The 25,088-nt window shown below is 42.5% G+C and overlaps 1 protein-coding gene across 5 annotated transcripts in view; it reads right to left on the reverse strand.

Moving 5' to 3' along the window:
- The window catches only part of Hr4 (Hormone receptor 4), a 58,978-nt gene that overhangs the window by 6,178 nt on the left and 27,712 nt on the right, over positions 1 to 25,088 (reverse strand). For 2 of the 5 annotated variants that reach the window (XM_065490867.1, XM_065490868.1), the window contains exons 3-4: positions 21,155 to 21,199; positions 121 to 228 (exon numbers count right to left, since the gene is read on the reverse strand). In XM_065490867.1, the coding sequence (XP_065346939.1) occupies positions 121 to 228; positions 21,155 to 21,185 (139 nt within the window). In that variant the 5' untranslated portion in view covers positions 21,186 to 21,199. Of the gene's footprint in view, positions 1 to 120; positions 229 to 1,894; positions 2,082 to 6,047; positions 6,073 to 8,990; positions 9,235 to 21,154; positions 21,200 to 25,088 lie in introns of those variants that run through there. The other 3 variants (XM_065490870.1, XM_065490869.1, XM_065490871.1) reach the window with 3 other exon arrangements.

The raw sequence follows: 25,088 nt of genomic DNA on the forward strand, positions 1-25,088 counted from the left end.
AATCCTTCAAGAAGTATAGGTATAGGTACTTTTGTAGGGTATGCATTCCGCACGTCACGAGTACGCAGCAGGTTGCATACACGCACACAAAATGACAGAATAACGAGGAGCAGAACTCACCGTCGCTGCTGCATCTGCTGTCGACTTTGTGCCTTTTCAGTTTGATGTCCTGAAACAGGCTCATAATCTGCAAGTCGCGAGGGGTGGCCGTCATCGTGCTCATTATTCCTGCAACAGAGAGAAACGCGACGTGAGCCGACGGTTGAGAATAGGAGCGGTGCATGGTATGTATGTGGTGGAGCATAGAAAAATTGTAAATTCAGCCAGCGCTGGGCCAAATGGATTTTTCCCGAGAGCAAATGCCCTTGCCCGCCGTCTGAATAGCAGCGGCGCAGACGAATACAGCCTCCCGCCGGTGGTGGAAAAGCATGCATGCTTGTACGGCGGAGCTGCTGCTGCTGCTGTTGGCCGGACTATTTTTCGCCGAGCATAATGTGCATTGATTAAGTAGCATTGACATTTGTGACCTCTAGACAGAGAGCAGTGTGCTTGCATCCTAGACACACCAAGGCTGCTGCTGTGTATTATTGCGGTCTCTCTTTCTCATTTCTCTGTCTTATCTGCGCCTCCGTGCAGACCGATGCAGTTGGCTGAATTGACCTCTGACTTTCCGAGCCTTGGCGATTGCAATAATAAAAAGCACATAGTTGTTTTCAACCTGCCTGGCACTTGTGCGGCTTTCTATAAATACGACCACGTGATCACGGTAGCTCCGGATAATTGAGGAAGGTGATGGCTGAGCTCATAGTGAGGTGACTCCTACTGCGACTTTTGCCGTCGTTGCCGCCGTCGGCTTCGACCGCGGTTGCATAATTCGCGACTCATTCGGCGAGCATCTAGAATCGCGCCCTCCACCCGACGTATTTTTAGTCGCAGCCAATCAAAGTGCATGCTCTCTTGCCGTGCACGCGGTCAAGGATTCTCAATGTGTGTGTGTGTGTGTGTGTGTGTGTGTTCGAGAGTTCTTGGCACGAGCCGCACTTCTACGAATTTTGCATTTGATGCGTTCGGCGCCGAGAACGCTTTTCTAGCGAGAGAGGGAGAGAGAGAGAGAGAAAAACACCGCGAGCTTTCCTATTGATTGGAATCTCGATTGATACGAGATAAAACAAAACACAGATGGCATTGAGCTGTGTTTGGTGTTTGATCAGCATTCGTATTGTGTAATACGAACTGAGGCGGCCGATGAATCATTGAAAGTCGGATTTCGGATATTCTAATGGGCTCTCCTCCACCCATCAAGTTCACACGTGTCGCCACGAAAGAGGGATTGCAACAGCCCAGCACGCGCCCTCGAAACAAGGTTCAGGGACGATACACATCCAGCACAGGATGCTGCCTCGATTGTTGCACGCGAGGGGCAATAATCCGACGCCGGGTGCCCCTCGAAAAATTGGGACAATCAGGCCACAGGAGACGCGTGTGGCCTTCTGCTGCGCCTTATTTTTCTCGGGCAGTGGCCAAAATTAACTCGCTAATCGCGCCGGGTCGAAATAGAAGCCTTGTCTGTTTACAAACACGATGCACGGTCGAAAAGAAAGACGCGTTTCCGATGCGTTGGTGCATGCGATCCAGATCGTTAAGTCATAAAAAAGCAATTTCATTTCACAGTGACGGAGAGTTAGGTGGAGTTGAGATGCAATTTTCTGCATGTTACTCACGCAATGGTAGTTGCCGGCTTTCGCAGTTATTACCGCTAATGAATGCACGCTTGTGCGCTACGAAAACAACAAGCAGAAATAAAAGGCGCTGCACCGCGAGAAACAGACACTTTCTCAGAAAAGCAATTAGCATACAGTTTGGCTTCAAAACAAGCAGAGATCCGGCTACTCACTCGTTGCGTATTGCGCGGGCAAAGGCTCAGGGATGCCTTGCAAGTCGTCTCGCTGTTTCTATTGGAACATTGTCACATTGAACCGTCGCTCTCGGAGTCGCGGTGGCTCTTCGTGAATGCATTTGGCCTAGTAACGTGACGCGAGACTCGGCCACGGCGAGCGCTGCAGCAGAAATGCACTCGAATGCACTTTTGTGCAGCTCCGCCTGCCTGCCTGCCTGCCGGCCTGCCTCCTATCTGTCTCTATTTCTCCTATCCCGCCGCCAGCGAGCGGCCTAGACAGAGGCAGGGACGGAAAAGAGACGAGCGAATTCGTAACTATCTCAGCTATAAATGCTAAAATTACGTGCGAGCACACGGAAAATGTAAATATATGCACCGATGACATCATGACTTATGCAGCTGCACTCGTTCGTCAGCCTTTCTGTTTCCCTCGAACCCGTCGTCCTAGTCCCACCGGAAGTCGGAACACGCGGCCCAACTCCTGAGCGAATTTGATTCCCACTAGTCTTGCGAATACGCAGTTTGCACCCCGTGGTAATTCGATTGGATGCACGTGATTGAGAGTCATATGCTCGCAGCAATTTGCGTTGCAGAGTCGCTCATTACATGGTGTGCCACACATGCAAATTGCAACGGGATCGGCGAGACGGTGTTCGCGTCCACACCGACTTTGAAACTCGGCACCTGCTCACTCACTCTTCACGTATTTTTTCTAAAATGTTTTGACATTCATTCAGGCTCGAGGTCGAACTAGCCTTTAAGTTGCATCCAAATCTATAAACGAGTGGCGAGAGAGGCTGCCGGGGGCGGAGTCTGGGCTGCATTCATGCAATGTGTACACAAAGAGCGAAGATGCCGCCGCCGCCGCCACCGCTGCTGCTCCTCGGCTGTTTTTTTATCACCCGCCGTTCACGAGCCGCGCAGCTGCATTATGCAATTTCGGTGTCGGGGTTAAGGAATAGAGGACAAGGCCTATTTTATTATCGAGCATTATCACTGTGTGCGGCAGCTAGCCAACAACAAGTTGAACTAGCAATTAATTCGCCCTTATCGGTGTCTCAGGGGACAAATTCGATTTCTTCCACACGCTTCGTGTCGGCCGATCGCTCTCTCGCTTTTTGTGTTTGTGCAGTTTGCTTCCTCAGCCCGTCAGCCCACGCGCCCACGCGGCGGACGTGTGCTTGAGCACCAAAAACCGTTGACTGCCACTACTGCGCCACCAAAATCTTTCAGGGCCACGTCTTCTCGCGCATTCTAGCTATAGACAGCAGCCAGCGTGCGCGGTGTTTCGCAATATCTGCCGCTGCAGTTTGTTTGCACTCGAGACCTTGCGCCTTTATTTCGGGCCGCCCTTGCTTTTTTTCCTCTTGAAAGAAATCGATTCGTGCCTGAACCCCGCACGTTCTGCGGTCAATGAGACGGGGCTCGCTAGTGCGTGATTACTGTTTACCAGATCCGGTGGTTCTGCCAGAATTTCGCTCTAACAAAGGAAGGCCGCAACAGGGATCGTTTCCTTCTGATAAGATATTATTTGAAATTTTAATTCCCGCTCCTTTTGTAAACACAAAAACAAGCCTTTTGTTTACTTTGTTTCGCCTGAGAGAGTCATAGTTTCAAATTTAGTGTGAAACCAAAATCAGGAAGAAATCAGATGACACGATGCGATATACAGTCATTAGAGCGGCTGATTCGAATTGAGGAAAACACCCCGGCAGCGTGTAAACGAGCCCAAACCGAATTTGCGTTCCTTGAACCCTTGTGCTAGATACACATGGAGCACGGCCGAGAGAGAAAGAGAGGACGGAAAGCCGGCTGTTCCGTGAGCGCGCACTCGCCGCCACCGACTCCACCCCTAGCCTCCCCCGACTCCCACCTGTTTGTAACTAACCACCCCTGGCGTGGCGGTGCTGCCAGCACCACTTCCTGGGTCAATGCACTGACCTCGTTTGACCTCGACTTTACCCCCTGCCTGCAACCGAACCAACGGCCCCGTCTCTCTCCCTTTTTTTTTGTTGTTCGAGCACGCTGCGTGCCAGAAAAATTATTGAGACTGTACTGCCCGTGCACATCTGCGGTGAGTGCAACTTTGAGCCCGTCGCACTCAAGTGATCGATGCATTGGTTGCAGATTATTTTTGCATTGTAAATGCAAAAGGTGTGCTTCACTTGCCAATGTTCTTCGGAAAAATGAAGCTACATGAGGTAGTGTGATTTCTTTTAAAACCAGAAACAAAAATACAACTTTTAAACGATGTTTTGCAAGCAAGTCCAAGGCTAAGTCTGCGATATATCTTAACATAGGTAATGTGGGAAACCTTTCAAATGAAGCCATTTTTAGAACGCTAATGCTATTTCAGAAGCAAGTATATTACATGCCCTCAGTAATAAGGCCCGAAATAGACAAATCGCCTTTAAGCAGACGCTTTTTTGTTCACACGAACGTCTCTTCAAAGCAAACGAGAACTCCGCGTCATCTATTTCAAATAGGACATCAGAATTAATTCCGCACCAAAGTGGGAGGACTTTTAGAAGAGACGTTTGCGAAGTAATTGCAATCGGAGCTGCTGTCGACGCGAATCCACCGTGCAAAATGAACGCACACTAAGCAGGGGACGCGGCAAAAAGTTGAGTTCATTGCTCTCGCCGCCTCTGGAGCACTGGAAATGTACTATTATAAGCGAATCGCACCCCGCGCTGCTGCTGCTGTTGCTGCTGCAGACATGCAGAACAAATATAGCAAAAAGGACTGGAGGGTCAGTCGGTGTATTGATTCGCGCCGAGCGCACCAACGAGCATTAACATTATGCTGCCTCGGTAGGCAGACATAAAAGCAGGTAGGTGCATTGCCTGCTGCATAACTCGGCCGCCGCCACCGCCGCCGCCGCCGCTTCTCCCGTCTGGCGGTGCATGGAGTGCATTGCCAATCAGCGCTGGCATTAAACGTCAATAATTGCAGCTGGGCGGATGATGCACAAGCAGAGCATGCAAGCTACTTGAAAAAAAATAATAAATTACCGTTGCCGGCAGTTGGTTTTTAAATGAAAATTTGATTGCGTTCGATTTTTGCGCCAGAAATTAGATCTTTCGTTGGAAACAACGCGAACAGCCGATGGGAATTTCGCACAGCGTCATGGGATGCGGGTTGCCTGCATTTCCCCTACAGTAGAAACAGTTACAAATCACCCTCATAAAAAGAATGCAACACTGGAGAGACTGGAGCAAACACGCCTACGCTTTCGTCACTTCGACCCACGCTGCAGCTCGTCAAGAAATACAAGTAGTTGGAGGCCATTAAGTCAGTTTGATTGGCTGCTAGGGTGCGAAGAGTAAAAATCCGCCGCGGCGTGATTCATTCGGTCGCAACATATTTCGAGGCGATCCAGGCCTAAAAATGATGTCGTGTTTGTGTGTGCCAGATGAGTTTAAATACAGCGCCCGCGGCCGATCATGTGCGTATACGAATGCAGCGGCACAATACGCGAGATCGAGAGTGTTGTGCAATCGCAGTGAACCTAAATACAGTTCACCAACCTAGCACTTAGCCGCCGTTGTCAAGGCTGCGAATTTCAACGGTGGCGGCACCGACCGACCGACACTTTCCCTCTCTAAACTCCTTAACCAAAGACCCACATTTGTGAGCAGATCTCTCTTTCATTAGACATTGTATAAGAGCGCTGCGCTGCGCTGGCGATGGCGACTGACCTTCAGGCTCTTTTCTTACTCTTGCGTATACGATTGTATGTATGTACAGCAGCGGTAACAATCACAGTGCACTATCAGTACGTACATTTGTTCACCGTTTGTGGCAAAGTAATTGTAACTGTCGACGCCCAGGTGTTTACAACGTTTAAGCTGCTGTCAAATACAAGTTTAAAACTCAATCCAATATTTTTCAATCACAAATTTTCCGAATTAAACGCTGTGATGTTTTTTGTTTTGTTCAAAAATCATTCATTCAAATTATTTTTTTCGTTTTGTGGTGTACTTTATAAATGATAACAATTTCGAATCTTATTCATGTCTCCTGTGTGTTCATTGCTGATCAAAGGTTGATTTTAATTGCAGCCCAAACCTCCAGAGAGAAATAGAAAATTCGGAAAATTCATCTATTAACGCGCGGTAAACAACAACAAAAATCGCTCGAAACTCACCGCACTCCATTTTTTAAAATTGCAGCAGGAGATAAATCCAAAATCAGTGCACCAACTTAGTTTTCATTTCAAAGAGCAACCGAGGTTTTGTTGTACCTGGTTTAAAAATAAGTGGTACCGCGAGCGCCGCCCGTCCGGCAGTGGTTGTATGCTAAGGCCTTGTGATCGCGAGTGTGTGTGTATGTGTGTTCACCATCACTTTCCTCATCTGACCTACTTTCAAGTTCACTAATCAAAGGTCTATGACCCACCCCCTCCTTTTTTATGGTAGCCTAAATAAAGTGCCCGCTTGCTCTGACTTCATCGTTTTTGCCAATGCGCCGAATCCAGCTCGCGTGTTCACGTTTCGGGGCCGAATTTGCTTTCCTCGCCGGCGCGTCGGCGTGCTTCTTTCTGGAAAATACAACGCACGGCCGACGCTGTTGTTGTTGACGCCGGGAAATATACATACTGTCGCCTTTTCTGTCGGGCTGTTGGCTAAATTAATGAGAGCAATCTGATAAATCCTATTCAGTTATGCTTTCAAAATCAGCGCCCACAAAATTAATATTTGAAGGCATTAGCTAATACAGATCAGAAAACTAAATTTATGTTAAATTTCCAATCCCAATAAATTTACACATCAATTTACTATTTTTTCTTGACCTTCACAGCATTTACATTCATAAAAATTATCAATTTGATAACCAACCCTGAAGATGAAATATTTAAAATGAAGACTTATTTTTATTCTTTTTCTTTTCAAGGATTTTTTTGCTGATCATCATGAATGCTATGACTTAATTTTCCTGCTGGTTGGTGGTGGGAATCGAGGCCAGCGGACGGAACTGGATTTTCCCGTGTTTTTTTTTCTTTTCAAAAATCGATCGGTAGCGTGCGCCAAAAAGGTGTCACTGACTCTGTCCAACGAGCGTCACCAAGAGTCTCGTGTCACCCTGGGCAAACGAGGCCAGACGCCGAATTCGGCCCTTTAGGGCAAACACAGCATTATTTCGGAATCGGGCGCAACAACACCGATCTGGCTAATTGGGCAGACGCTGCGTGTTACGTGAGGAGCAATATAGACAGTCGGGCCGGTGGGACGAGTCTGGCTGAGGCGAAGGGGTATTATATGCTGTGCCGCGTCACACGCTTCGGTGGGGAGGCTAGATTCGTCCGTCGGGCCGGCTCGCGTTGTAACTTTCTCTCCATGCCCTCATTTCTCGAACCGAGGTGAACGTCCGCGCTCGAGGTAATTACTTTGCAAAGCACAAAATCGGAATATGCGATGCCGAGCCAGCTTGTTCGTTCGTTCGTTCGGTGCCGTCTTTTTATGTAATACTCTCTCGCCTCCAATCTGTAACCGGCGCGATGCACTTCTCTTATGCAAACAACGTGCAGTGAGCATCTCCCCCGGGGTTTTTGTTTTCAGTCGACGGTTGTGCAACCCAATCAAGAGTGAAATTAACAATTTCATGCAAAAATGAGAGAATTTTCAGTAACCGTCCAGAATTAATTTTCCAGCCATTCAGGTTTTCTTAAATTTAAATTGAAAGATGATATTTTATTGCAAGAATAAACACGAATAATAATAATGTTGATTTACTCGCGATGTCTACGATCAACGCGAATACTATTTTGACTGGAAGTTTTATCGTTTGAGAACATGTCGAAATTAGGATGGGCTGTCCTTGTTGTTGCGTTTTCTGCGTAGCATGCAACAAAACACATCAATAAAACTTGTCCTTAAAAGCCTGGGCTCAATGCACTCTGGCATCGAAACCAAAATTTTCATTGCACAAGGTTGGCCGAAAATACAGCACAGGCTCATCTAGACGCGTCACTAGTTAAAAAATCAGACTCTTATTTAATTCAATTTTTAATTTCGTATAATTATTTTCCAGATTTTTTTTTAATTTTATGCAGTTTATGACGAAGAGATAATTTTACGATTATCGTTCTCATTGTTTCCTGAAAATATTGTCCGCAAAACGGTTCTTTTCACGATAAGATAGCACAATTTAACAGTTCTTTGGGACCGCTTCCAGGACGTCCGTCGTTTTTCGAGCCGCCCTTCCTACGCCAACACAAGTCTATCGGTTTGATTCGATTCAGGTGAAACGCGAGCAGCATGCTGATTATCAATCCATTCAAGTATTGAAATTCACTTTCTTCGACAGACCGCCGGGTCCAAAGGAAAGGAAAAGTCGATAGTAACGGTGCGTCCTCTTTCGATCTTTTACTTTCTTTTGAAATCCTCTGAGCGTGATTCACACTGGTGGCTTAATTCGAAGGCTGACTCAATGAAAAACAGCTGCTGGCTGCGCGCGGATAGCCGGACGTACGCACGAAAACTTTACTGTGATTATTCGGTGTATTTCACCTTTGGCGCGGCCGAAAAGCAACCTTCGCGCCGAGGAGCCATGAGAGACGAAGGCTCCACCGAAAACGTGGCTGCCGCGGGAAAAACGAGAGACAGGAAACACGGCGAGGATCTTGCCTTTCTCGCCGAAAAGACAAGGTGATCGCTCGCCTCGAATTTCACTCTTAATTGCATCGCCAATAATTTTTATCGCGCGCAAAAAACTCAATGTCAGTGTCAATCGGTTCGAGAAAAGAGGAAATCCGCGCTCGATGCCGAGTGAGGACGTCTGGTCTTTTGGGCAACTTTCTTTTCTGCTGCTCAAACACTTGCGATTTTTCTCTCGCCGTGTTCCAGCTTTCTATTTTCTGCACGCGCGCTCGACGAAGAAAGTGAAAAGTGATTCTGCACGCTCTTGATTTTTGCAAACGTCACTAAGGCACGGAGAATGAAATTCACTTGGAATAAACACAGTTCTCCATCTGTGCGAAGTAAAAAGAAAAAAAATGTTTTATTGACTCTCTGAGGTCTCGTGTCTATATTGTCGCACGAGGACCGGAAAAAATTGGCTCGCGGGACGATGTTTGCATTTTTATACTTACTGCTGGGTGTAAAGGTCAGGGGTGAGTTGCACACATCTGGCACTTTTCCGACACTTGGTCAAGTCAAACAAAACGTGCATCCACCCGTGTGTCGGCGGGCGAACGTAAACACTGCTGCCTGCTGTGTGGTGGGCCGGCAGGCGAAATGCACTGTTCGCACGGGCATGCAAAGTAATCCAGTGAGTGGCAGGAGCGGGTCGAGTGCACGCCACGATTATAGGACAACAACTAAGCGCGCGGCGAGCACCGATCCACGTCTCGGTCCCCTTCCCCGGCCGCCGCCACCGCCGCCGCCGCGCCGCTAACGTTTTAAAAGTTGTTACGTTCGAAAAGAGAGGCGGCCTTTCCTTCACCTGAGTGAGACCGAGAGCTTCGCGCACTAAGGCGGGCGCGTAATAACTTTCTAAAAGGAAGAGCATGAGAGATGCTGGATGATGTGCGAGTGAGTGCGGCCCACGATAAAAAATCTGCGTGATACTGCGTCACGCCGGATATATATCGGATCAGCTGTGCTTTAACTCTGTCTGATCCACAAATGGATTTATTTCGTACGAGTGTTTGCGTCTCTGCTGGCCCTTCACTTTCGACTTGTAAAGAGTGGATCCAGGAATTTTCCTCTACCCTGTCAGCTTTCCTTATTTTTAGGAGCAAAAAGACAATTAATTAAGAACATTTTCTTCCAGGCCGTAATGAAAATTCCCGAGAAAATCGGCATAGTGATATATTAAATTGTAAATAAATCTTGGAGGGAGAGTAACCAAAATCAACAAAAAAAAACTGAGTAAATTCTCGAGAAAATTGTCGAAATCTGGATTTGTTTGTTAATGGTAGATACTTTTTTAAATTAAAATACCTGTACAACTTGTGTGATCAAAATCTAGTGTGCATATATAGAACCGGAATTATCATCGATATTTGTTTTTGGAGGAGTAATTTTCAATACTTAAATTGTCTTAGAGTGGAGGATAATTTGGTCAAACATTTGATGCAATGCACACCTTTTACCGACGCTAACAATAAATATGAAAATTTAAAAACGTTGCTGCAACATGGCAATTTATGAAAAAGATTTTAACATTAGAAAACCCCCGAGATAGAAGAGGAAATTTCCTATTGTACTGTCAGGGCAAAAAAAAATCGTGGAAGATCTTCTCTACAGGATCAATGGAAGCTCTAGTTTTTATAGCTTTTTAGGCTGATCGCAAGGCTCGTCAGCAAGCCTGGCTATTGTGATACTCGCCAGTCCCTGACACATATACATATGTGCACAAAGACTGACCGTGAATATTTTCTTAGGGGCGAGCGTGGCTTACTACCCCCTACCGATTGACTGGATTTTTGTCTCCTTAAAAAGCTGTTTATCAAACTCATCTTTTCAACAGCGAGCTACAACATCCATTAAAAAAACTCAATGAGTGTAAAGCTTCTGTAAACGTGGCTTTTCGGCCTTGGCAGCTTATGTGTAAAATTGGATTATTAACATCACTTTAACAGGGCAGTGGGCACAATATACCTAAAATAGAATGCAATAGCCCATAGTCCAATTTTAATTACTTCACATTGCAAAGAAAATTTGTTGCTACATCCAACAAACAATTATTATTATTCATTCAATGAAGGTTGTGCCTAGCAGATTATAATTTCGCCTTCTGTAATATTTTTAATTATCAACATCAACTCAAATTGTCAAGTTTGAATAATCGCGACATTTTCCTACTCGTAGTAAAATCTTCACATTTTTCTCAAGCATTGATCTATTGTTGAATTTATTAGCGTTTTTAATTCAATTTTTTGTGCTTCGATTTGACCGTTTTTATGAAACTTGCAATATCCAGAAAAACGATACGAACCATTCCTAGAGTGAATATCGAGATTTTTTTTATCAAATGTTACCAAAGGATTGAATGGTGAAATTTATAAAACAGGATTAGCTTGCAGAGCAGCGTAAACAAATTACATGAATTCATTTCCATTCTCCAATCAATTCCAATGAAAAGAGTATTTTTAGTATGATTCAATTAAATTTGTGCTTGCGGTAACAGAGGAAAGCTGCTTCGACATTGATAGCTGTCCCCAAGGAGCGCATCACGCAACTTTCCAGCAGTTACGTGTGTGTTTGTGCGATCATTTTCAATAACTCGGTTGGCAAGCCCACTTGATTTTCCGTGCATGACCCAGATCGACCTACGCGTTTGATAAAGAATTCACCTAATAAAAATCCCGACGACAGGTATAATTGTGTGTGTGTTGGAAAACAATGCCTTCATGCTAGTCCGCATTTGCTTATAAAACAACGCGAGTGGGTTCTCCGAGACAATGCCCGCGATTCAGGTTGATCAGGTGTTCGCAATAAATCGTAGACGGGGCAAATGCAGCGACCGACTAGTTCTCCAACCAACACCCGATCTGCAGGGAAAGTGGCTTCGCTGCTGGTAAAAAATAGCTTCCTGAGACTATATACACACACGCGCGCGCGTTATGTGCATAAGGAGACGGTATGTGTATATTTACGAATGGTGTGAGACCGCCGGATGGACGGACACCCAGCACTTTCTATAGCAGCGCGTGTAAGTTGCTCGCATAATGGACTGACTCGAAAGAAAGGGAAAATTCGTTCACCACTCTTGACTCTGTACCTTGAAAAAAGAACTCACACCAGGAGGTCTCGCGTGATATAGTCCCAGTGGGAGCAATCGGTTCCGCATGAATCTCTTTACTTGTAGAGTTAATGCAGAGCTGGATGCTGTGTACTTACTTAATCTTCCTCATAATGATCTGTCAGACTTTAAAGTTCCAGTAGGGTGCAGAATTTGTTTCCTTTTATTCCTTTTATGACCTATATAATATAGTTTAAGCTTTGGGACAACATCGCAGGGATAACATCGCACTCCAGCGGTGAGAAAGTTATTATTATTGATAAATTTTGTGACTTAGAGTGATAACTTTTTCAAAGTAAAGTAGGTGGTCCATTATTCTTTTTGCTTCTCAAAACATCTTTACGACGTAATATAGGTTATTTATAAAATTTGGAGGAAAGGCATGTGTATATAAATGGACAGCGTGGAACGGAGAAATACAATAAACTATCTTTACCAAAGCTCTTCTTACGATCTATTTTGTTCCCCAGGTGTTCCTAGCCAACTGTAATATTTCTGTATCTAAAATAAGTTAAGTCGTGTTTGTCATAACTGAAAACAGGAATAAACCCGTCAAATATACGGGAATAAAATTGACAAAAAAAATATTTTAACCAGTGCGATGTGTTATTCTTTGGTTGGATGGAAATGTAATAAAAAATCAAGGCATAAATTTAAGAGAAACATAATGGCTCTACTCTGTTTGGAAAAATTAATTTTGGATGGTTAGTTAATAGAGAAAATTCTATGATGTAAAATTAAATAACACATCCATTTATATTGTACAGCAGCTGTTTTGGCCCCGCAGGCCGCAGATCAGTAGAACTGTACCTTTTTAAAGAAATATATTTATTTTGAAAGCTACAGAAGTCCAGCCAATTCCGGAGAATTAACGGCTGGTGCTTATTCTGCTACACAAGGCAGCATAATTTTAGTACATTAGTGTGCAAATTACATCAATAAATTATTTTTTAATGCAGTGTCGTCATTGAGAGTCCATTCTGTTTTTAATAAGCCACTTTTTGATGTTTCGCTTCACAACACATTTGTCAGTTAAATTTTAAGTTCACTTGGTAACATGTTCCAAAGTCTTGGCAAGATACATTCAGATGTTCGGTTAAAATATTTGTTCACATGCATTGGTTCCACAACTGGGGCAGAAAGCAATATTCGAGTATTATACTGGTGTGTTCTCTGACCACCAAAATCGCCATCAAAATATTTAACACTCAGTAAATTCAGTTGGTAAATTTTGTCAACAGGCAATACATTCCAAAATTGAAAGAAATCCTCCACTTTTTGTCGGTATTTTTTAGAGCACATCTTATACAATACTTTCTCTTGGAGGTTCAACAAAGGCGTCAAGCTAACAGCTCTCCATGCGGTTATGCCATAATTTAAATAGGAGTGAGCAAGAGAAAAATACATGATCCTTCTCACACTGTGAGGCATATTTGCCTTTAAATAATTAAATTCACAAATAATTTTACGAAGTTTTTTAGAAACATGTTGAATATGAGCCTTAAAATTAAATTCTTGATCAACTAGCACACCTAAATACTTTGTTTGAATCACTTGCGAAAGTTTCCTGCAGCTACAACCAATACAAAAGTTATGAATACAGTCTGTATCATGGCACACTATTTGCAGCTGGCAGTCTTCTCGCAGCCGCGGTTGACAAAAAAGTAAACACACGGTCTTTTTCATGATAATTAAAAAACCATTATCATGGCACCACTCAGTAACAATATTAAATTCAGACTGAATTACACTCTGGAATACCGCAAAATCTTTGTGGGGGTACAGTATCACAATGTCATCGGCAAAAATATTAACAAAGCACTTATTCAATAGCGGAAACAGATCGTTCATATACAAAATAAACAAAATTGGGCCCAGATTTGACCCCTGGGGTACACCGCGGTCAAGCTCACATTTCTCGCTAATCTCTTTGCTTATTTTTACCACGAATTTCCGATTATTTAAATAGCTTCTAAACAGATTTAAGACAGGTCCACGAATGCCAATATTCTCCAGTTTGACTAGGAGTTTATCATGATCAAGCACATCGAATGCTAAATCGAAAACAAATTTCATAGCCGCAGTATTAGCTGCAGAGAATTATAAATCAGCGATCGTCGAAATAATTCAACTTTACTTTTATCTGAGTAGAATCGAAAAAAGGATATGAGTGACGAAATCTAGCTAAATGTCAGGGTAACGCTGCTCCGCGCGAAAGGCGAGTTCGTAGGGCCAAGCCGGCCATCGCCGACGGTACGGGGGGCGTCTGGCCCATTTAATTACTCGTTCGGCTCTAGGACTCGTAAAATATTGTCTCTATCTGTCCCTTTGGTATGATTCATTTTTGGCAAGGTGTGCGAGGTAGGGAATTTAACTTACTTTTGTTATTTGTTGGTTGCTGGTCCGCTGCTACATGTCGGCTACTCATGATTGCGAGAGGGGAGAGAGAGGGCTCGACTGACTCAACTGACTGTACCGCTCTGGTCCGTCTTCGAATCTCATCTCTTACTGAGTTTCTCCTGCCAACTTTCTATCCCCTTTAGCACCCTGAACGCCACCTCGTCGACACATTGAGTTATCGGTTGCAGTAATATTTATCGACAGCCTCCGTCAGGGTAAACCTACCCTGACACCAAACCGTCAGTCGCCCTTTCTGTGATTTAACTTTCCCTCAGAAAAATTCACCAGCTCAAAAATATACCATCCATTATAATGAAAAGTTAATTTCGGAGAAGAAATAACTGCTGTACAGTACAGTTGTTTTTTCCTCATGTAATTTTCACTATTAGCCAACCGTCCAGAATAAATTTACCACACATGTAGAGCCATTTAGTTTGTCTTAAATTTAAAGTCCTAAAAGCTATCAAATCAATCGTAAAATAAAGAATATAAAGAAATTAATTTTAAAATGATGTAACTGCATCGCAAGAAGCGAGTGGAAAACTCTGCACCAGACCAACAAGCCAAAAGCAACATGTGATACCAGATTTTTGGCAAGCGTGCGTGCTCTTTCTCTTCTGCTTCAAGGATCAAACTTTACCACCGAACGGATCGCTTTTCATGCATAAATATCAAGTGTTGGAGCTCAAGATCAGGTCACAGACGGTCGAGGGGGAGGTACAAAGAGGTGCGAATCCTCACGCGGCGTGGGTGTCGCGGGCGCTCTTTTCCTCGTCGGTGGTGCTGTTAGTAGGTCAACTCGCGAGAGCAGCCCTGACGAGGGGTCACGTGGCCAGAGCACGTCAGCGCGCACACGGTCTTTGCTCCCCGCAGTATTTATAACGGCAGCCAGGAGAGGAGCGCACACGCTAATTAGCCCGCGATGGGGTTGAGTAAGCGGTCATCTGGGACGCCCCAAATTCTGCATCCGCGCGCCTGGGACACTTTGTCTCGCGGTCTCAACACCCGCTCGCTGAGGCGACTATACATTCACCGATCACCCTTTGCCAGACCTCGTTTAGAGTGAGAGAGAGAGAGAGAGCTGCTCTTTGTTCACGTTTTTCGGGGGAAAAGGATTTGTTCGACTCTTTTCTTGTGATTACAATGCCTCTGTTGGAAGAAACTTTCGAAAATTGCAGGGTGAATCGGTCATTAAGCTACTTTCTTTAAATGTCACGTTTTCTATCCGTTTTGTTCAAGGTGGAGAAATATTGTCACGCCGTGGCTTGACCCAACCAACACATGCTAAAAATAATTTATGGGGGCGTCAATGCGGAGATCATTTAATTTATGATAAGCAAATCGTATATCAGCAGTCCGCGAACTAAAAAGTCAAGGAGCATATTTGCAAAGTAAATGCAGTCAAGCTTGACGACAGACCGTGGCACTGATTCCACCGTCCCAAAGTCATGACGTATGATATTTATCCACTTACCGCAATTTCCAAAATTTCAGAATTGCAATTTCTTTAAGCAGTCCAATGTATGTATTATTTAAACAGAATGGTCCCGATTTAAGCATTGCTGCAATTTTTTGCTAATTATGTGATCCAAATACATATAGTTTTCATAAAAAAGGGTGATTCAATTACAGAGAAAATTCGTGTTTTCCGCACAAACAATTGTCAATTTTGAATTATTTTCGCAAAAATAATCGAATACCTATAAACATGATGAAAAAATCATTAGACTTTCCCATTACGTGTGTCCTACTCCCATTTGCGGTACAGAGAGAGCACTGTCAAAAACTGAACTTATAAAAATAAGAACTATAACTATTTGTATTTCCTGAATTCATCGTCCTGTTTAAGCTAATATGTGCCAGAATATATATAAATATGCTACACATTTCATAAGTTAAAATAAGTCGAATTGATTCAATTTTAAGGATCAATCGACTTTATCGTTTAGGATGCGGAAGTGAGGAATAATATTATGATGACGAGTCCTCTTTTTACAACACGGTTGTAATAAAGACGAAATCCGACATTTCCGCAAGCGCAAAACTCTCTCACTTAGACTAGAATCAGCGGCTCGATCGGCTCTTCCAGAGTTTCACGCCTTAATGTCATGGTCGAGGTTGCGAGCCGTGTGGAAGCTTTTAGAGTTGCGACTAATAAACACACACACACTCGCGCACATTCATTGGCCACCGACTGCCGAAAGCCATCGAGACAGCACACTCACACATAACACATTGATTCAAAGGAACGAGACATGCAGCAGTATTTGCACCTTTGCGAGCCGATCTTGACATTTAACTTGGCAGCGACAAGGTGAGCTTCACCTTAATTTTCTTTCTCTCGACCTTTGCAGCAGCATTTCCTTCGGTTCCGCGGCGGCTTCTTGAATCGAAAGAGTAACGAGCAACAGAGGAGAATCAGCAAGGTGAGCCGAAATCAGGGTCGCCGAGCGGATTCCTGTGCTGGGCCAGACCTTGCCGAGGTCGGATCTCTCTCCTTTTTATAACAACAAGACACTAATTGCTCCTTTCGTTTTTTATTCAAATGTCCTATGCGTCTCCGATTTTTCCCTTCGCACACATGCGCGTGTGTGCCAGGATTGCATTATTAAAGCGAACCTCTGCGAGACTCTTGAGACACAATGGCAAATTTATTGTAACAACCAGCAGCCGGCAGGCGAGACTGTTTGTCTGCTCTGTTTTTCTTTAGTGGCGCTAGAGGAAACAGCCAGACGCTTGGGTCGCGCCGGGAAATCTATTTCTGCAAGATACACGAAATGCCAAATGACGAAAGATAGAATGTTAGGTGTGAGAACACAATCCTACGAAAAAGGTTCACTCTTTAAGTGTGAGAAAGAACTACTTTCACAAATAAAGAATTTAAAAATATCTCCTAATGCAAAGTAAAAAATCATCAGTGCCTTTTGACTGTCATTACTGAAAATATTCGCTAGCACATACAGTTAGTGCGTAGTAAATTTGTCATCAGTCTCAATGAATAAATTTTGCTTGAAAATATCATCAACAACTTGCAATGCAGAAAAGAAAATACACAGCGCTAAGAAGTTGCTGGCATCTGTGAATAATCATGTCTTATTTAATTTGAAAACCATCTTAGTCAATTAAATATTGTGTGCATCTCATTTAAAAATATAGAAATATGTACAACTTCTAAGTTAAATAGGAATGTCTGAACACACTTTCCGCAAATCGTAAGTCGCTCCGAGTTTTTAGATCAGACGTTGAGAGTAGAGATCAGTACTTAAAAAAAATTACGTCGTCTTGATTTAGAACTGGTGATAGACGGAGGGGCGACGAGCTGCGAGAGAGAGAGAGAGAGACGCGTGTGTGGCGAAATGATTGGGCTGAGAGACACGACACGTGCTAATTGAGGTCACTGAATCCACAGCCAAATGCAAAAATACAAAGCGCAATTATCTGGGGGCCGTGCATAAATTGGAGCATGAAAACTCAAACATTTTCCTCTGCGCTCAAAGGGGACGGTTGACTTTGCTGCAAATGACGCGTGGCGAGCGAAAAGCCTTTTGAACAGGAACTGCTGCAAAGTGGCAGCAGGCAGCAGATATGATATTCCAATGACTGACTGACTGAACGAGTTGTGAAATTGACTCATGTTTGAAATTTTGTGTTCATCTTTCGGCAGAGTCAGAAACAACAAGTTGCACGGTTTGGCTTTTTGTGTTGGAAGGCTGTCTGAACAGTGTCTGCCCTATAGCGGGGCTTGGACTCGACTCAAAAATTGATTTTCCGCTCAACATGTATACACAAATGCATTGAAAAGAACATTACCTCTTGTATGTTAACTTAAATTGTTCTGTTACTTGTTACAAACATTCTGTCTTGTAAAACTACCAAAAAGGCTCTTTGTTTGCACGAAAAACGAAATACCTGACAAAGGCATCAAAGAGCTAACAAATGACAAAATGAATAACAATGTCGACAGAGCTTATTGATAATAGAGAGACCAGAAAAATATCAGCTGTTAAGTCTGAATCAAAATACAAGACAATTTATTGAATTAAAAAATTTGCTTTTTGTGTGCAAAGATGTAAATAATTTTCCTTTTTAAATATTTTTTTAGAAAAATTGTTCAGCAAATCCCGTGGGCTATGAGCTCACCGGTTCCCAATAACTCCACCGAGCGGATAATAAAATGGGGCTCGAGTGGCCGAAGAGGAGCTTGGGCCCAATACACTCCTGACAATTCCTTAGCAATGTGAGACAACAATTCTTTTATCTATTTTTGTTGAGAGGAAATTGATGTTTTAATTAAGACTCAAGTTTTTAAACTTGGAGTTAAAATTCAACTGGTAGGGTTATTTGATTTACAGATTCCAATTTAATTAGGTAAAGTCTAAATTGAGCGGTTCGCCGATCGAGCCGCGTTTTTAAAGTGGCCCTCCCACGAGAGGAATTACGCAAGTAGAGGCTGTTGCCAAATCACAAAGGACCGCGGGTGGGTGAAGAAGGGCTTCGATTTCGGTGCTCTTTGCGCCGAAAAAAGCGAGCGCGCACGAGTCGATGCCAAATTCGCGTCATAGTCAGCAGCGGCAGGAGAACAAGAGCTGCGAGAAGAAAGCAAGGTTCGCCTTTTGTTTCGTGCACCGTCTATTATTTCACGTGATAACGCGTCCAAAAATAGGGGAGGCGTGGCTGCTCGGGGTGAAAAAACCGCGGCTGGTTTGCTTCCGCGTGTGTTGTCGGCCGACGACAGCAGCGGGCGGTATCGCCATTTATTATTACGCGCTGTGACGGTGGCAAGAAATATAAAAAGTACCCTCCCGCCAGCGCTCCACAAGTTCACTCTTTTCGGGATGTTTTTGAGGGTCGTTGGCCTTGTATTCTTGGCAACGGCGCAACTTCGCAATCAATACTCAAGAACGGCCGTTCACCCTGGGCCACGCTGCCAGTTTTTTAGTCAATGAAATGCACTTCACCCACATCTACTCTCGCGCTCGCTTTTTGCTTTCACTCTCGCCTGCAGCAGCTGAAAATCACGCGCTGCTATTGATCGGCAGCGTGCTTCACAAACCCCTTTTTCGGCGGCCGATGCCAGACACGTGTAAGCTCTGCAGACGCATCCAAGATGCACCAATTCGGCTCTTATTGGATCACAATTGGAATCCCTTCTTTAACCCGAAATTTCAAATAGGTTTATGTTTATCACGATTTTGTAGACAAAGATAACATTTAAATTTATGATTTCAAATAAATAAAAAATAAATTGATTGATTATTCTATGACGTTGTATTGTTTGATTTGGAATTAGACTGGACTGAAACGTAAATTATTCGAACAGAAGATTTCGTAATTCTGTTGAAAAATATGCTAAATGTTTCCCAAACCCGAACAAAATTCTAAAACAGATCATAAAAATATACAAGCAGCAAACAGGAAAAATGCACACCATTGCAATTTGAGCCGCAGGCCATCGACTTGGGGATTTCGTTATTGAAAAAGGCATTTTTGGCTTTCTCTCTTCGTATAAAGGGTTTTGCCAGTAGCTTTTGCAAAATCAACTGAACTGATGTATTTTAATTGGCCTAAATGATCAAGGAGTGTCGCCAAAATAGGAACAGCGTACGAATCTGAGGTTGTTAGTTGATTCAATTCGCGCAAACCAAGTAAGAATCACGGTTCAGATCATTTTGCCTCGTTGCACACACAGAATTACAGAAATAAAAATAAACCATCCTTCTGTTCGGATAATGCGTGTCAGTCCAGTCTAAAGCCAAATCAATAAATAAAGCGTTATAATTTAACAATTTAAACCATCTAAGCAGTACCAAATCTTCTTCATACATTATTTTAAATAATAAATTTTTATTTCCAAAGCGGGAACATTTATTTCAGCAAATCTGAGAATTTATTCTGTCAATTTCTGTCAATTTTTTTATTCCTACGCAAAATATGATACTAGAACAGTTTTAGATCAATTGTTTTAAATCAATCTAAAGCGAGGCATGTGTATCTGAAATTTTTATCAAATTTTTCAGAACTGGTTTTCAGTCATTGTACTTTTATAGTTTGTCTGAGTAGCGAGCACGTTATCGCTATGTTATGCTCAACACGGGCAAGGCATGCTGTAAATTTGAAATTTTTCAAGCATCCCGAGAGGAAAATAAATATTGTTGTAAGAAACTCTTTGTCGCTTGGAGGACGAGTGGTGTGGTTTCACAAGATTCCGTAGCTCATCAAATTTATTTAGGGAGCAACTCATTTTTGATTGTACCAAGTAATTATCTCAATTAAACTTTTTCAACGACTGTAGCGATCCAAAATCTACTTTGTCGTTAAATTACTCTGGTTGCTGAGTGGCGAGAAAAACAGGGACTTTTTCCATCAACCACAATCGCTGCAGACTGCGCAGAAGACAACCTTTGAGTTGCCCTTGGATTTGTGCACATCCAACTATTTCCAATAGCAAATAGTGCAGATATCCGTTTGACCACTGTTGTCCTCAAGCCCTTGGCAGCTTAATCAAATTTCGCGTCGGTCTGCTCTATTTTAAACTTGTGAGGCAGTCAAGTAGGGTTAAATGCTGATTAGATTGTGCGATTTGCGACACGTGAATCGCGATTGACGGGCTTGGATAATCCACGGCGGCATTCAATATCGGGACAAATCAAATCGTGTCCGCGCGGCGGCACTGAGAGGTTTCATTCCTTGCGCGTTGAACGAACTGCATCCAATTGTTCTCGTATATACATATCAACGTGTAATTCACTTCATTGCTTTGTTTGTTGCGAGGCTCGACGCGGGCTCTGGACGTTTGTTTTCAGCCGGGAAGCCGGCCAAGTTTGCGTACTCGGCCACTTTTTAACGCTCCGCTCCGCGGGTTTATTCCGCACGTGACTTTTTCGGATTATGCCGCTGCTCAACATTTGCGCATTTTCCGCCGTGGGGGACGGGAGCACCGCAGACGTCAAACAGTGATTCGACCACAATTTTGGCGCGCTGCTTCAATGCGTATAATATAATAAGTAATAATGTGTAACAAGGCCACAGATTGAGCGCAAATGCTATAATTTGCGTGTGCAACATTGTTTGTTTGTGATCAGCTAATATATTTCACCAGTGACTCACTTTTGGGTTCCGTGGTATCCGCTGGCTGCATTTTGCTCTCAAGACCTGTGAACAAGCAGAATAAGTTTTGGTTAGTTCCATTTTCACATTTAATCACTACAACTGTAACAAACAAACAAAATATTGGATTCCCATATCAAGTTAAAACCATCCCCAACCGTAAGTCGTAGGCCTGTGATGTTTAGACAGGGGTTCTAGTAAATATTCGATCGTTTTTAAGAACGAATCAGATGGCTGTAGATGAACTTTAATCAATCATTAGTAGCTAACATTTCATTTCATTTTCGTTTCATTTAAATTTCACCCTTTAGGCAAAAAATAATTTGTTGTGTTGAAAAAATTGGGTTGAATAATTTTTTATTTTAAATTTCCTGCAAGAGTTTTTTACAAGTATAAACCACGGACAAAGAGGCCTGAGGGGAACACAGTGGCTGTCCGGTTAAGAGAGCGTGTAGAGTCATTTTACCCAGATATAAAACAGCCCATCCTTAGTCAATTCGGGTAGAATTGCCATTTTTTCATGTTTTTCTTTTAAATGATTGTTTCCTATTGCAAAATTGTGTCTGGCAACCTACCTTAAGCTTAACAAATGGTCAAAACCCACACTAATCCCTAATGTGGATTACATATTGAAACTCTAACTTTCCTACAAATTTACCCTTGAGAGTTGACTATTTTCTGTATTATTGTGAAATTTGCATTCCATCGCAAGAGGTTGGAAATATTCCAAATTCGTTGAGTTTAATTAATTAAAATATGGCATTTGTTTTCCTTGCTCCAAGAAAATGAGTGACAAAATATATGGGTCTGAAAATCGCAGTGAAATTAACTACTTGACATGTGAATAAACACCACACTTCTATGAAAATCATAGACTAAGTAGTTTATTAGTATACTAAAAACAACCAACTAAAATTACCACTTGGATAAAAAGGGATCAAATGTTCTGATATGAAAGCAATAGTGTTTGCCAAACCAATTCAGTCTTTACTTGACTTAAATCGTGGTTCAAATGTCAAAAAATAAAATTGCATGTTTTGTGGTTATTTGATATTCACAGGACGATTGGTATTAGCCCAAAATGTCCTACAACCCTGTATGTGAAATTATTAAAGGTAATCCGTCAAGGTTAGGAGGAAAAACCAGTTTTATTTTTAATGCAATACAGCACTCATCGGCAATTTCAAGCATCTGTCGAGAAAAACGTTTGACACTTAATTTGTATACCTTTTCAATTGAAACTCTTTAAAAATGTCAATCATTACAAGTATCATTGCCCTCAAGTAATTGTAAACCGATTCAAAGAACGGCACGATTCTTACAATGAGGGTCATTGAACTGGTTAGCTCATTACGCAACTTCAGTGCATTCTTCGATCTTTAGAAAGGAGTAGGAGCACTGTCATTAGGTAATAGAGACCAATTATTTATACGCTCTTCAATATGGGTCATTACCTTTTCCATAGCAAGAGAAAATTTATTAAGAAAAAAAAACTATTACGTCTTTCTGATGGAAATGCCACGTATATATGTACAACAAACAATCCAGTTTGAGTTGGACAAGGTGGATGACCTGTTCAACTTCTTCTTCCTCAATTAAAGCATGCAGCTGAGACAGACCGATTTTCGTGAGGTAAGCGTGGAACCGAGTGCACTTTCTAAGCCACTTTCTTTCCTTCTCACAGCTGCAGTGTCGCTTCTCATTGTGCGAGCCAAGCGCATGCGATACACTCAAATGGTGGAAGAAGAGCACGCTTAATAACTTTTACTTTCTTCCGCCGCGTGTCGGTCGGGTTGAATAATCTGGTGAATTGAGCAACGCCGGCTGCATCTCACAAGAGAAACAATGCAAATGCAACCAACTCGGCAGATCTGATACCTCTCAGGTACGGCTCCCTCACTCGAACAACGACCGCGAGTAACCTTTCGCAGCTAAAGTGCTTTTTGCTCTTGGCTCTGGAGCAAGCGAAATTAATTAATATACTGCGTCGTTGAGCAATGGCTCATGTCGTTGTGCAACCGGGAAATTTCTACTCGCTGAATGGCTTCTGGACGCTTTGCGACTAGACAATTTGCACATTGGTCGGGCATCGCAAGTATTTTCCATAAAACAACTCTTATGTTTCCCGTTTTGTAATGGTATACGTTCAAGTCAAGCAACTAGTTATGATGGTAAAATAGAGAACAGGTTGCATGAATGTATAACATTCTCCATCTTTCCAATTTGAATTACATCAATTGACTCATTGAAATGAATTATATAAACCCTTAAGGTATATTAACATTATAAAATTAGGTTATTTTTGTTATTGATTTTAAAACCCTCAGTCTAGAAATGAATAAAATATAATCGAGTTTAATTGTCTAGTCGCAAGGCAAATGGTTTCTATTAATTTCGGACTTAAGGAAAAAATTAAATTTCTAAAATATTCTAGAACATTTTCAGGACATAAATAATTTAGTACGGCCAATTTGGGAGAACAAATAAAATTGTGCCGTGTTCTTTTCCACACACTAAATTAGGCCAAAAATGTGTGCAATAAATAAACATTTGCATATTTTTTTATTTTTAAATTAACTTCCAATTGGGAGTTAATCTTGCTTAGCCGTTGTAGTTGTTTGATAGGGGTCAGGTCAACTTTCATGCCATGCTGGTTCGTGAATTTTGTGAAAAGGTCAGACGTGCCAGCCTGCGTGAGGCGTGAGAAGCAACGCGGACAATGGAGAGTGAGGGTAAAATTATCTCTCTGTACCTGCTGGTTCATCTCTGTCTTATCTGCATGCGAAAAAATGCGTGTGAGCCAGCTCTGGTTACAAATGAGAGAGCGTATATTGCAAAAAGCATCATGTCGGTGCGCGCCGCGGTCGCGTTACAACATAAAATTCATCATTTCGAATTATCCACAGTCAACACTCGAGCATAACCTTCGCGGTGTCACGATTTGCGCACTTTCACCGTCCGTTGAAAAGTGAAACTCTACCTTTGCTTGCCTCAGTCTGCAAAGGGTTCGTCGACCTGCTGCCGGGAGCCTGCCTGCCTTTTGGTACCGCGCTGACGTCACGCGGAGAGTACTCCACTCTGTACCGACTTTACGGGCACCGCAAGGGAAAGTCTCTCGCCGCGTGCCCTCGCACTCTGTCTGAATTTGGCCCGGCCAAGATCTTCTCGGCACTTTCGACAGAGGTTTGCATGTTAAAGGATAAAGGACAAGCAACATGCAAAATTCTCTAGATACTACAGCATATATTTTGAATTGCTTCAGTAATTTAGGCTGTAAATGAGTAAGAGGAATATTTACCCTTCAAGGTTCAAACGTGAATTGCACATGCGTTATCTAAATCACGTAATCAGATTATTTTCAATTAAAGTTTAGGTATAATATTTTTATATCTCAAGCGATGGACATTGAGCAAATCTTAATTTTTGCTATCATTACAATACCTTGTGAAGCATCGCATTATTTCTAAAATTATTAAGTATATTTTTTAATGCATTTTTTAAAAATTGTAGAGTAAGACCAAAAAAATACTAAAAGAATGTTCAAATAAAAATAATCTTTTTGTTAAATTATTAGTAAATAATAATTGAATTCTTAATTTGTTTAACAGTCCTTATATATGCTCAATTATAAATAATAGTCATAATTTTTTATACTTTTTAACCAGTAAAAATAAAGCAACAGTCATCTGACAATCTGCCAAACATTTTGTTGGTTTGTGCGAAATAGGCGACGATTCACACAGATGAATATGCGCACTTCATTCGCTCAGCAGTTGACAAGACGTTGAGCTGATATTCCAAAATTAAATTTAGCAACCATAAGCTAGGTCTGCGTCTCATGTTCTCTATATTGTGAAACTGCTATTTGCTTTACCATGTGCTCCCACCCTCTAAAAACAAAGCAATCTGTTTGAATTCATTTTGACAGCTCTGA

Source organism: Cloeon dipterum, chromosome 4 (assembly GCF_949628265.1).
Source record: "Cloeon dipterum chromosome 4, ieCloDipt1.1, whole genome shotgun sequence".
Classification (NCBI taxonomy): Eukaryota; Metazoa; Arthropoda; class Insecta; order Ephemeroptera; family Baetidae; genus Cloeon; species Cloeon dipterum.